Genomic DNA, 12821 nt, shown 5'->3' with positions numbered 1-12821 from the left:
TTTTTTTAATTATTTTTCAAAAATGTAAAGTTCTCTTACATATCTTACATATACTTGTTTAAAACATAGGCTAACTTCTTTGATCAAAACACCTATCGCTTCATCAGTTATTTAAGACAGAAATGCTTTTAGCAAGTAACAAAACCAACAGGCCTTATCCAAATCCTTTCACTTACGCGCCTCCCTTTCCTCAGGCATCGCCTTCCCAGACTGGGCCTATAAGCCAGAATCAAGCCCAGGCTCCAGGCAGATCCAGCTGTGGCACTTCATCCTGGAGCTGCTGCAGAAGGAGGAATACCACGGGGTGATTGCCTGGCAGGGAGACTATGGTGAATTTGTGATCAAAGACCCAGATGAGGTGGCAAGACTGTGGGGCAATCGGAAGTGCAAACCTCACATGAACTACGACAAGCTCAGCCGAGCACTTAGGTATGCACAGCATGCATGTTTCATATTCATAGGATTGTGTTAATGCTTAATTGCTGCCTTTTATTGTTCTCTCATGCAATATGTATATTCTAGATGGTGTGCTTTGTTGAGTATACAGTCTGTTTGGCTGTTTTTCTCTGTGTGTGTGTGTGTGTGTGTGTGTGTGTTTTATCTTGCATCTGATGGAGGGAAAAACATCATTTATTTTTTCCTCACATAATATCCTGTATAATAGCATTGGCCCCTCCATGCTTGATAGTATGTGGATATTTTAAGTGCTGCCTTCTCTCTGAAGAACATCAATACAGTCCAATTTGTGGAATCTTTGAACATCTAAATGGATTCGGGATGTTCTTCGGCAAGAGCCTCATATAAAGAATACTTGTCTATGGGGATTTTGAAATTAAGTCTAAGATTGATTCGTACCTCAACAAACTTATATCAGATCTCCTTCCAAACTCCTAACTCCAATGTAAAACTTTTAATGTTTGAACTTTGACCCTGATTGAAGTACTTCTGCACATTTTCATGCAAATACGCTTATCCATTTCTCATCCCGACTCTTTTATCGCTCTGCTTTGCTCCCTCCTCCCCCCAACCTCCCTTTAATAGATGCTGTCGCTAGCCACTAATTGTTATGAATAGGCACAGGCCATAATTAGCCTCGTTGATTAGCCTTGCTTAATTGCTCAATTAAGGGGCACAATTGCCACATAAAATAAAAGCTTACAAATTATTGCGCCGGCAGATTGCATCACGGCAGCTTGTGTAGGCTGCCGGACCGGGTAAGGTGAAGTCAAGCATAAAGTGTGCTGAGATTAAAGAGCCTCGCTCTCATGCACAGGTGAGCATCCTCAAAGCACTCTGACACTTGTGATGAACGCGAACGGGTGATGGTCAGGGGAAAAGACTCAAAGAGAGATCCATCTCTTATTTCCAATGAGGCGAAACATGGTTGTGTGATGTTAAGGGAAATCTAAGCAGTCATCACTGTGCAGAACAGGAAGCTGACAAGGCTGGCATTCCCGAGTGAAGGCCATGACCCTGGAAAATGTTTCGGTTCGAGAAGGAGGCAGGCTTTCCCCTCTTTAGAGGGATAGTTCACCTGAAAATGAAATCTGTATCATTTATTCATCCTAGTGTCGTTCCAAAAATCTATGGCTTGAAAAACAAAACAATATTGGATGTCACTGTATAGACATTCTTCAAAACATATTTTGTTATGTTTCACAGAAGAAAGAATTTTGGAAAGACATAAGTGAATTGAAACATTTAGCTTATTCTTGTATTTTTTTGCTGTTCTCCATCCTGCAGGTACTACTACAATAAACGCATTTTGCACAAAACTAAAGGAAAGCGCTTCACTTACAAGTTCAACTTCAGTAAGGTGGTTCTGGTGAATTACCCACTGCTGGACATGGCCAGCTCTCCGTTCCTGTTGGCTCAGAACCACTTCAATGGAGGAGCAGCGACACCAGACTGCAGCCCTGTCACGCCCGAGGTACAAATATAATAAATACATTGCATGTATTAAGTGCAGTGCATTTACAGGAGCATAATATCAACAGAACAGAACTCAAGATAATGAGAGACAGGAATGAACTGCTAGGTAGAACAGAAGAATGAAGTCAGACAAAAACTTGAAGAGCTGACGTGCTCTGTGATAATAACAGCTCTATTGCCAGTGTTTAATGATTGATGGGATTTTTTTTATCCATACTGTATAAGGCTCTCTGTATTAGCTTTGATGTGAGGGATCAGGCTATTGATTGTACAGAGTCAGTCAGTATGTAGGTATCTCTTGTTTTTGTATTTATTTTATTTCTTTTCCACTGTCTGTTTTATTTGCCTTCGGTCAATGTTAAACGTTAACTAAAATAGTTATCATCTGAATACCGCGGGGGAAAGCATAAATTTAAATGTTCTGTTTGAATACAAAAAGACTGAGAATATGTTTTATCAATAAAGGTTTAGTCAAATCAGAACCTTGAATTCACTTAAAATATGCACCTTAAAATATAAATGGTTTAAAAGAATAAAGAGTGGTAAATTTGCAATGCAAGGCAAGTTAAAATAAGTAGGCTCATAAAATGCAGTAATAAAATGATTGTTTTTATTAATAATCTGACTTCATTTTAGCTTTAAACTAAATAAATCTACCCAGGTCATTCTATGGGAAATGCATCTGCTGTACATCTTGACTAGAGGAGACTGAAGGAGAAAGAGAGAGAGTCAGAGGTGAAGAAGAAAGTAGAGAGAATGTCACAGATGGCGTTTTAGCCTTTAAACAAAAGAAGACATTATCCCTTTCCTCTCATCTCTGTCTGGGATGGCGTACTCATCACTGCCATTGATTGAAAATGAAAGACATGTGAGAAATGAAAGAGAAGGTGGGGCTGTCAGATCAGTGGCATGTCATTAATGCAGTTTGTTAAGCAATCCAGATTACATAGCTTCGAAGTACAGTTGTGCCTTTTCTCACTGAGAAGAGAAGAGTGACAAATTATTGATCACCTTCATGTCATTAATAAAAGAGAGAGAGAGAATCTTACAGCGTTCATCCTCTAAGATTCCTGCGATGACTTCCAGGTTTCCTTTACTGAGCTTTATCCACCAGCACACTTTTCTAATCTGCTCCCAAAAGCTGTTTCACATTTTGGGAGGTAAACCCCAGGATCTCTTTGTGGCCTACTCTGACTGACATCTTATGAAGTCTTTAAGACAAGGCTTTCTTATTTCAAGATTTCCAAGACAGTGTTAAAGATGTCATGGTTTCTTATCATCATCTGATGAATTTACATCTGTTCATCATTTATTTTTGTTTTTTCATGACTTCTAAATTTATAGTAGTACATTGATATCAAACTAAAATTGTTACTAATTTATACAATTCTGAATATTTGTTAAAATTAACAAAATTATTATTTATCCTATCAGTATTGTATTTTTTTAGTAAGTTACACCATCATTTAAACTGTTTATGCACTGTCATTTATTAAACTAATTCTTCTCACTCAGTCTTTTTCACTGTGTAATGATCCTGACACACTGTGTTTTCTCTATCCCATCTTTCCCAGGCCCTTCAGTCTTTATTCCCTCGTTTACCTGAATCAGGTCGAGGTCCTTCTCTGTTTGAGCGCAGTGCAGGGGCCCCAGGGCCTGATGGGGACAAGCTGAGACTGGACACTTTTCCTTTCCTCGGCTCAGGTGAGACATAAATTAAACAGAACAACACATTTTACAAATGTAATAGAGAAAATGATAGATTCATGTTCATTTGGAAAGGTTCTTTGTTTTTCAGAGCAGTGAAGTATATAAGTGTGAGTTCAAATATAAGTGATTAGTTGACACTGTTATCAGTAGTATTTTTTTTTTTTTTTTTAACATGACAATGTTAGTTTCCATTTGCATTTTACACTTGCATTTGTGCACTAGCACTTCCTCTGAGAGTGGTATGGTGTCATGTACACACCCCTTTGTCTTTTCAAATGCTCTGAATGTACACTGAAAAACCAGTGCATCAGAATGTATGAGGGCATGAGTATGTCAATGCGACTCCCCACCCCAAAAAAACCACTCACCCCTTCAACTTTGTTTGTCCTGAGGTCCTGTTCCACCCTCCTCCTTTTCTTACCCCTCTCTGCCTCCCATGTGTACCCCCTGTCCTAATCCCTTCCCAAGCAGGAAGGCCCTAATTGAGGGTGCAGGCTTCAGTTTGTGGCCTGTGGGCGCCCATTACTGTGTTTTCATAAGCAAGTGAAGCCTGCCTGACTGATTCAATATTCATGTGTCTGCCAGCTACTCCTGGCCCTACTAACACACACACTCTAGCACTGTCAAATTAGCCCTGCATAGCAAATAACACAGAGAGAGGCAGAGGAGATAAAAAGAGAGGGAGAGAAAAGTAGAGAAAGTGAAGTAGGCAGGAATGAAGAAAGAAAGAGACAGAGGAAGAGGTAAAGGTGACAATATGAAGAAAAGGTATTAAAGGTAATGAAAGCAAAACCATTGTGAAAACCATGTAAAATATTATGAGTGTCAAACAATTTCCATTCTATTTGATCTTACATCTTATAATATTATATTAACAATGTAGAAAACAGAGAATTAAACATTTAATCTAATTACTAATAATTAGAAACAGACTTTAAATATTAAACCGTTTTAATGTTGATAATAACAAGAAATGTTTTTGGACCAAATCAGCATATTAGAATGATTTATGAAGATTCATGTGGCACTGAAGACTGAAGAGTTATGACTGCTGACAATTCAGCAGCCAACACAGGAATAAATTAAAATTTAAAATACATTAAAATAAAAAAAAACAATTTTAAATTGTAATAATAGTTCACAATATTACTGTTTTTACTGTATTTTTTGATTAAATAAGTGCAAATCATAAAGTGTGTGTATATATATATATATATATATAAAAATATATATAGAGAGAGAGAGAGAGAGAGAGAGAGAGAGAGAGAGAGAGAGAGAGAAATATAAGTTCAACAGAGGAATTAATTAAGGATCATAATATTCTCACATGTAAATAAAACAATTATATATTATATTTTTGAATAATATTTTTCTTAAGTTTTTGGACTATATGATTCATAACAATAACAAGCTTCTAGTTTTCTCTCTGAGAAAGAGTTGCTTCACATTCTCTGTTCTCAGTCATGTCCCTAACATCTGATCTTAAACATTAACATTGGTTTCCGTTCCATGTTTTTCAATTTCTCCCACAGGGGCTCCTTGTTACTCCAAACCTCCATCCCTTTTGGGTCCTTACCCACGGAACCCCTCTTTTGACTACCCCTGGGGCTTCAACCCCTACCTCCCAGGGGCCTTTTCTCTGAACAACTGTCCCAAATTGCCCCCAGGCTCCCTCTACTCCTCACATTTCTATCCCAACCCACTCCATTCCAGCCTGTCTCAGCTGTCACACCCCTTCTCTTCGCTCTTACCCCCCGGAGACACAACCAGTGCAGAACGTGGTCAAACGGGAGGAACAAATGGCTCTGCGGGCAGTCAGCCTCCCAGACTCTGCATCCCACCGTACCCAGGGAACTTGCCACTGGGTCGGACTGAGCTGGGGGGCGGGGGTACAGGTGTGGGTGACCGGGAAAGAGGGGAGACCAACACTGGCATAACGGGTGGAGGTCTTGCTATGATTCTTATTCCTAGAATTAGTCATGGGTGGAGTTGGCTTGGGAAATGGAGGAGGAGGCCGTCAAAGCCCTTCTGAGCGGAGAAAGGGTGTGAAGCAGGATCCGGAGTCTGACTCTGAGCTGGAGATCACAGACCTGAGCGACTGCAGCTCAGAGAATGAGAATGAGCGGGACTTCACTCTGGGGAAGGAGCCAGGGTTGGGTGGTCGCTCACACCTTCTAGAGGCCAAAACTGGGGGTCTCGGGGGAGTTTTTCCCCCTCTCTCTTCTCTTCCTCCACCTATGTCTCCACATCCCCTCAAAAGACTGGGACCCCTGACTCCTCCACCATCATCCCTGCCTCCATCCCTCTCTCCTTCCCTCACTATGATCGACCGGCACAGGGAAACAGAGACACTTAAACTTGCTCACAGTTAATTTGTTCTGTTGTGTGATTTTTTTTTGATGTCTTGCAGGTTCTCTTGTTCTCTTATTCTGTCTGTGTATTCCTGCATTTGTGAAATAATGCTGTATATTCCCATTTCTTTTTTCTTTTCTGGAGTCCTCCGAAGCCATTCTTTGCTCATTCAGTTCCAGTATTAGTGCTTTCAATTTCTGATTCGTTAAGTGAGACTCTCGATGCAATCTTAGTTTTTGTCATTCTGAGAGTAAAAGTGCAGCACAAAAAAAACAAAAACAAAAAACAACAACAGCTTTTCGGATTAGAATGTGTAAATGTCTAGGAATTTTCATTCTCTCATTTCTGTTCGGAAACAATAACAATGAGAAGTTTTATAGCCGATATAGCACAGTAATGAAATATGCATATCTTTTATCACACAGTTTTTTTTTAGATTGCACTGCATTCGGGCCCTGCTGAAACAGGCAGTAAATTTGTTCAGCTTGGTGTATTTCAGACTTTTTCACAGCATTTTCAAGTTAATGCTAAGCTCTGCAATAAAGTGTTCAGCTGAAGAGTGTTACACAAGCAAAATGCAATAATGGCAACACTCATAGTAATTTTAAGATGATTCAGTTGTGTTGCAATAAAGCACTTTTGTTTTTATTTTTGTGCTGATTCCAAGGGATTTAGAAATATATATATGGTCAAACATTGCCATCTTGTGGTTATGTTTATTTATTTATTTATGTTCACTTTCAATTTTCATGTCTAGTCCATGTCTTTTTAAAAATATTCCAAAAAAAAGATGACCCTGAGAATGAGAGACAGAATCAATACTGCTCATGCCAGTGAATATTTAAAGTTTGTATCTATTTCATTGTATATATTTTATTATTGTGTACATTGTTTAATTACTATTACTATATGGGATAGTTGTATTGGTGTCATTTTCCTCTGTACCTAACCGAAGAGTGATATATGAGACAAGAAAATGGTTAAGTATTTATAAAGTTGACATATAGAGCACTTGTTTTTCACATGCTCATAAGAATGGCATTTAGACAGGGAAGTGTGCAAAAAAAAAATAATTCTGCTCTTTCTATTTGTGCCCTGTGGAAATTTTCCCCAGATACCTCCGAGTAGATGACCCTGTTGGACTGAGTTACGCCACTAGTCTCGTATTTCAATAATTCATTCACCCAGTGGTGATGTACTATAATTAATCAAGTGTGAATAATATTAGTTGCAGCATCTGCTAATTTCTTTAAACAATGTTCATTCTAATGTTTATTACATTTGATATGTGAACATCTGATTTGAATGTAAAAACAATACATAGGAGCAGAATGACACTCTGATTAATAGATTACTTTCAAATACAATTCAGACAAGTGGGGGGAGGGGGGTAAAGATAACATTTTATACAAAAGCAAATTGCAAGTAAGATTTTATCAAACTATGGCAACAATATTTCCAGATATTCTTCTTATTCTTTGGTAAGTTATCTCATTCTAGATAAGAACTTGAAAGAACTTGTTACACGACAGCTGGTGCCCTTGACTTGCCCGTACTAGAAGAGATTTCAGCTGTACATAGGACTTTGTGTAGTTGTTTGTACACATTGAAAAGAAAAAAAAAACATTTACCTAACAGTAAAGATTTTCTTTGTTTAATTGTGAAATTTAAAACAGAAAGGATGACTAGAACAAAAATGAGCAAAGAGTAATATCTTCAAGAGCAATAAACAATATTCTTAAGATTCAATTGTGAGAGTATGGATTTTTCTCTGGCGTTCAATATATGATTTCAGGTCAAATGCGTTTCATTAAAAAAAAATACCTGTACTTCTTTCTGTCTGTGTAAAAAGCTTCATGAGGTGGCCTACATCCTGTCAAGTACCAAATTTACTGAATTTCAGAGATTATCTAGAAAAATGGAAGTGCAAAAAAGACCTATCATATTTCCTAAGCATGCAAACGTCAACATGAATGCAGAGTATTAAAAAAATAAATAAATACAGAAAAATGCAAGCTAGGATAGTGGAGTTTCACGTAAGGTACATTTCTACCTCCAAACACAGACTTGGCACGGGCACATTCATAAATCGTGGATATATGTAATGCCACGGGGGGCCGTGGTGTCCCTGAACACGCATGGAAAAGCCCTGAGAGCCATTCAGATGAAGGGGAACAAATTTAGTGTAACACTACACGGAACCATACTGGGATACATGAAACGATTTTTGGACATGTTTCGGCCTCTGGTGGTCGCAAGTCATAGGAAGAGACAGTGGACGGCGAAAGTTACGTTTCCAATTAATTACAAAAAACAACAACCCCGCTTTCAATCGAGTGCACTCGGCGATCACTGAACATATTTAATGATCATCCGCACATAAAGAGGAACGATTTCATTATACTTTTATATCTGCTGACTGCTGTCAAACGTCGCGCGCTTGAACTGGTCTCCACTTCCGCGTACAATGTTTTTTTCCAACGACATACAACAAGTTTAGAACAGGAAGCCTTCAGAGGCGCTTGTCACTTCGTCTCACCTTTGAGGAGAGGTAAGGTTTAAGCTTAAACATATAGATTAGGGGATCTGTTATGATTTTGAGGCATTTAATGTTTTTGGTGCGCGAGGATGTGATTTGTCATCAGAGGGAGCATATTCGCTTGCTTGATTAGCATGATCGGCGAGAGATTCAATCTTGCCAGTGTATCTTTGCTCAGCGAGAGGAACCTTGTTTTGGCTACAGTGTAAGCTTTGCCAGCATTCCTGTTATTTCCGGCGACCCGCGCCTCTATTTTTCAACAGAGAGCGAAGATAATATTTGAAGCTTCTTCGCGAGATGTTTCGAATGAGCAACTCTCACAGCTAAACAGTTTTGCTTGAATTGAGTCGACGCGATATAAAGGCTACAGTACATGCAAAAGCTATGTCAACATAACCACCGTTTGCGTTGTTATTGATTTTTCAGCCTTGATAAGAAATTACAGGATGTTAGCGCTATACTGTAAATAATTTCATATATTTATAATAAATGTCAGTTGTAAATGTAAAGCCTTTCAGGTAGCAGGGTTTTTTTTTCATGAATTCTATTAATATTTAAGCAATATAGAGAAAGTTATGTTGTACTGCATATTTGCACGGCTGAAATTCCGCCCTATTATGATTTCTGTATTAGCCTACATGTAGGTTCTTTTCAGGTAAAATTAGCCCGTTCTTATATTTCTTATACTAAAAACTAAAACGGTTCAAAAGAAACCTGAGCAACAGCTTTTACGTGTTTCTAAGCGACAAACAAAAAGAAAGCCTGGTCTGGATCAGTATTTCTGAGAGGAGTGGATTTCCCCTTCTTGTTCCAAGCCTTCTGTAATCACTGGGCTTTAATTCCATGTGTTTTGCATTTCGCTCTCACTGAAGAGAATGCACAGGCGCAATGAGCTTTCAAAACCTGCTAGCTGCCACAAGCACACTCACACTGCTCTGCTTCTATGCATAAAAGAAAACACACGCACATTTTAACTATCATAAAACATACTCCTTTGTTTCAACTTTACACCACTCACATACTGGGGTCTGTGTCCCTGTGCTGCTGTTTTAAATAACTGCACTTTTGAAAAACCACTCAGCCAATCAAATTTAACCCTGAAAGTGCCTGCTGTGTTGGTGGACCTGAAAACAGTCATGGCCAAAAGTTTTGGCAGTGACATAAATTTTGTGTTTTGCAAAGTTTTCTGCTTCAGCATTTGTAGATTATTTTTCCATGTGTTTCTGTGATATACTGATAAGCATATAATAAGTTTTAAAGGCTTTTATTGGCGCAAAAAAAAAATACATGAGTCAGTATTTACAGTGTTGACCCTTGTTTTTCATAACCTCTGCAATTCGCTCTGGCATGCTGGATATTAGCTTCTGGGCCAAATCCTGACTGATGGCGATCCATTCTTGTCTTATTAGTTTTAGGAGTGGAGCACAATTTGTGGGCTTCTGCTTGTCCACTCTCCTTTTGAGGACTGACCACAGGTTCTCTATGGGATTTGAGATCCGGGGAGTTGCCTGGCCACGGATCCAAAATTTCAATGTAATGATCTTCGAGCCACTTCATCACTCTTTCTTTGTGACATGGTGCTCCATCATGCTGGAAAATGCATGGATCAACACCAAATTGCTCATGGATCGTCGAAGAAGTCGCTCTTGCAGGATGTTTTGATAACATTCTTTAGTTATGGCAGCATTTTTGGGCAGAATTATGTGAGAACCTACTCCCTTGGTTGAAAAGCAACCCCACACATGGATGGTCTCAGGATGCTTCCTTGTTGGCACAACACAGGACTCGTTCACTGACTGGACGGGTCACCTTTGCCTCTCTGAACAATCAATTTTCCAGATGTCCCAAACAGTCAGAAGGGAGCTTCATCAGAGAAAATAACTTTGCGCCAGTCTTCTGCTGTCCAGTCCTTGTACTTCCTGCAGAATTTCAGTCTGTACTTGACGTTTTTATTGGAGAGAAGTAGCTTCTTTGCTGCCCTTCTTGACACCAGGCTGTTGTCCAAAAGTCTTTGCCTCACTGTGCATGCAGATGCTCTCACACCAACCTGCTGCCATTCCTGAGCAAGCTCTGCACTGCTGGTGACACGATTCCGTAGCTGACTCCTCAGGAGGAGACGGTCCTGGTGCTTTCTGGACACTCTGGAACTTCCTGAAGACTTCTTCACTGCAGTCGAACCTCTCTCCTTGAAGTTCTTGATGATCTGGTAAATGGTTCTTTCAGGTGAAATATTCTTTGTAGCAATTTTCTTGCATGTGAGGCCATTTTGGTGCAAAGCGATGATGGCTGCACATCTTTCTTTGGCGGTAACCATTGCTAACAAGAACACAATGATTGGAAGTGCTTCTTCCCTCCTTTTATAGCAATCAGTCTGCTCTTACAATATAATTAGTATGATAGTGATTTTACCTGACTAGTACTCATTCACACTTTCACATGTGCTGCTGATATGAGTAGTCAATTAATTTTAGCTGGTCATTTTGTGTCAGGATCAAAAAACAGTGAAATTAGTTTTTTTGTGAAAAGTAAATTTTTTGGCTATTGAAGCTTTTAGCAATTATTTAAAATGCATCTGATCACTCTACACAATAATCTAGAAACAATGTGAATGAACACCACAACAGCTTAAGCAGCAAACTTAGCAAAAATTTATGTCAATACCAAAACTTTTGGCCATGACTGTAGATTTTATTGATACCGATCGCTAGGTTGGACCACATGGGTCAATATTAATCAACCGATACGTCAAAAAACAAACAGCCACATGTCATGTGTCAAAACAAACAGCCAGAGGCGTCAGTGATTCCCCCTCTAGAAGCCACTCTTGTACTGTATAATGACAGCGGAGCTTCTCAGCCGCTCCAGTAATGGACGCAACCTGGAAAAACTATAGTTCCAGCAGTCATCTATTGGTGCTGATTAATCAACAAAACCGACACATTGGTCGACCTCTACTGCTGTGTTATGCTTCATACGAGCATGCACACTGGCAAGCGGTACCAGAGCACTGTGGCCAGAACATCCAGACTCCAGAACAGTATATACCCCCACGCCATTAAACTGATAAATAGTCAAAACCCACTGCCACTTCCACCTGTATCATCAGGATAAATTCAGCCTCTGCACTTAACCTGCTGGACCTTCATACACTCATAATGCATTTGACTGACATCATGGACAATTCAAACACTAGTCTTTACACTGACACTTTATCACCACTTGACACTTTAAAGTTGTCACTTTAATTGCTACTTGCACTGCATATTTTTATTGACAGTTGTTTTTCTGATTAGAATAAGGGTTCTCTCTTTCTTTTTCTTTCATCACTTTCTTTTTCTATGCTATTATTTATATTTTTACTTAATGTATAGTCTATATTTTTTACGTATTTTTTAATGTCCGTGTTAGTTATATTTGTTCACCTTCTACCCTGTCACTCTCGAGAGGAGTAAACAAAGTAAGAATTTCATTGTACTCTAGTACATATGACGGCAAAGCTCTTGAATCTTGATACATTTATGATAAGCCCTGGCAACCCTAAAAAAGGGTTTATTATAAATTTTATTGATATGGTTTATTTAACTGAGTACAAATTGTAGCCCTTGTGTTTGTCCATACATAAAGTAGCTTTAACTTGAGGCTTAGTTTGTTTTTGTAGTAGTTATATAAGTGAATGTCAAGGTAAATCGATGTAGGCCATTGTTTACATTTTATGTTTGGCTTCTAGGTAATTCGTTGTGAAAAAAACCACTGTAGTCCATTACATTTTTGGGCAAGGAGCACTTAAGAAGCATCGTTAGTCTTGATGCAGTTCTTTGCTACAACTGTCTGACAGCTAGAGTGAACTGGGATTAGATTAGTTTAACCTTCATGGAGTGAGCCTTGTTCATAATTATTGGATGCATTTGAAGAGAAATTGCAGTCATCAGTTAACCTGCCTGTATTCCTCTGTAAGCTGATGGTACTCTGTTTTCATCTTAGTGTTGTTATATGTAAACATTCTTATTTCTTGTTTCCTTTCATTTAAAAAAAAAATCATATTATTGAGTTCATTTAGATTAAAACACAACGCTGTCAAAATGTATAATCCTTTAAGAGGTCATTACAGTTCAGATTGTTCTGTTATGTAGGACTGACACATGGAATGGCCACAAGCATTATTATACTTGTAGCTTTTTGTGGTTTTATGTAACTGTAGGTCATAATGGAAAAACAGGAAGAAGATACAAAGTCACCGAGATGCAAACAGGTTTAGGTCAACAATGAAGAGCTTCAGGCTTTAGATGGT

At 38.7% G+C, this 12821-nt stretch overlaps 2 protein-coding genes across 9 annotated transcripts in view; both read left to right on the top strand.

The window, feature by feature from the left end:
* LOC109106704 (ETS domain-containing transcription factor ERF-like) overlaps window positions 1–7743 on the top strand; it is a 68421-nt gene extending 60678 nt beyond the window's left edge. Inside the window, 5 exon segments of the mRNA XM_042772568.1 lie at window positions 195–429; window positions 1744–1930; window positions 3507–3636; window positions 5175–5614; window positions 5616–7743. Coding sequence (XP_042628502.1) covers window positions 195–429; window positions 1744–1930; window positions 3507–3636; window positions 5175–5614; window positions 5616–6014 — 1391 coding nt within the window. The 3' untranslated portion in view covers window positions 6015–7743.
* A 446-nt stretch (window positions 7744–8189) lies between these two features.
* Window positions 8190–12821, top strand: part of LOC109105941 (rho guanine nucleotide exchange factor 1-like) — a 39699-nt gene continuing 35067 nt past the window's right edge. For 6 of the 8 annotated variants that reach the window (XM_042772560.1, XM_042772564.1, XM_042772562.1 and 3 more), the window contains exon 1: window positions 8190–8545. The gene's annotated coding sequence lies outside the window, so the exon portion shown is untranslated. The remainder of the gene's footprint in view (window positions 8546–12821) is intronic. The other 2 variants (XM_042772565.1, XM_042772563.1) reach the window with 1 other exon arrangement.

Source organism: Cyprinus carpio, chromosome A16, assembly GCF_018340385.1.
Source record: "Cyprinus carpio isolate SPL01 chromosome A16, ASM1834038v1, whole genome shotgun sequence".
In the NCBI taxonomy this organism is placed as follows: domain Eukaryota; kingdom Metazoa; phylum Chordata; class Actinopteri; order Cypriniformes; family Cyprinidae; genus Cyprinus; species Cyprinus carpio.
Note: the sequence above shows the minus strand (reverse complement) of the source record. Positions and strands in the feature narration are given on the sequence as shown.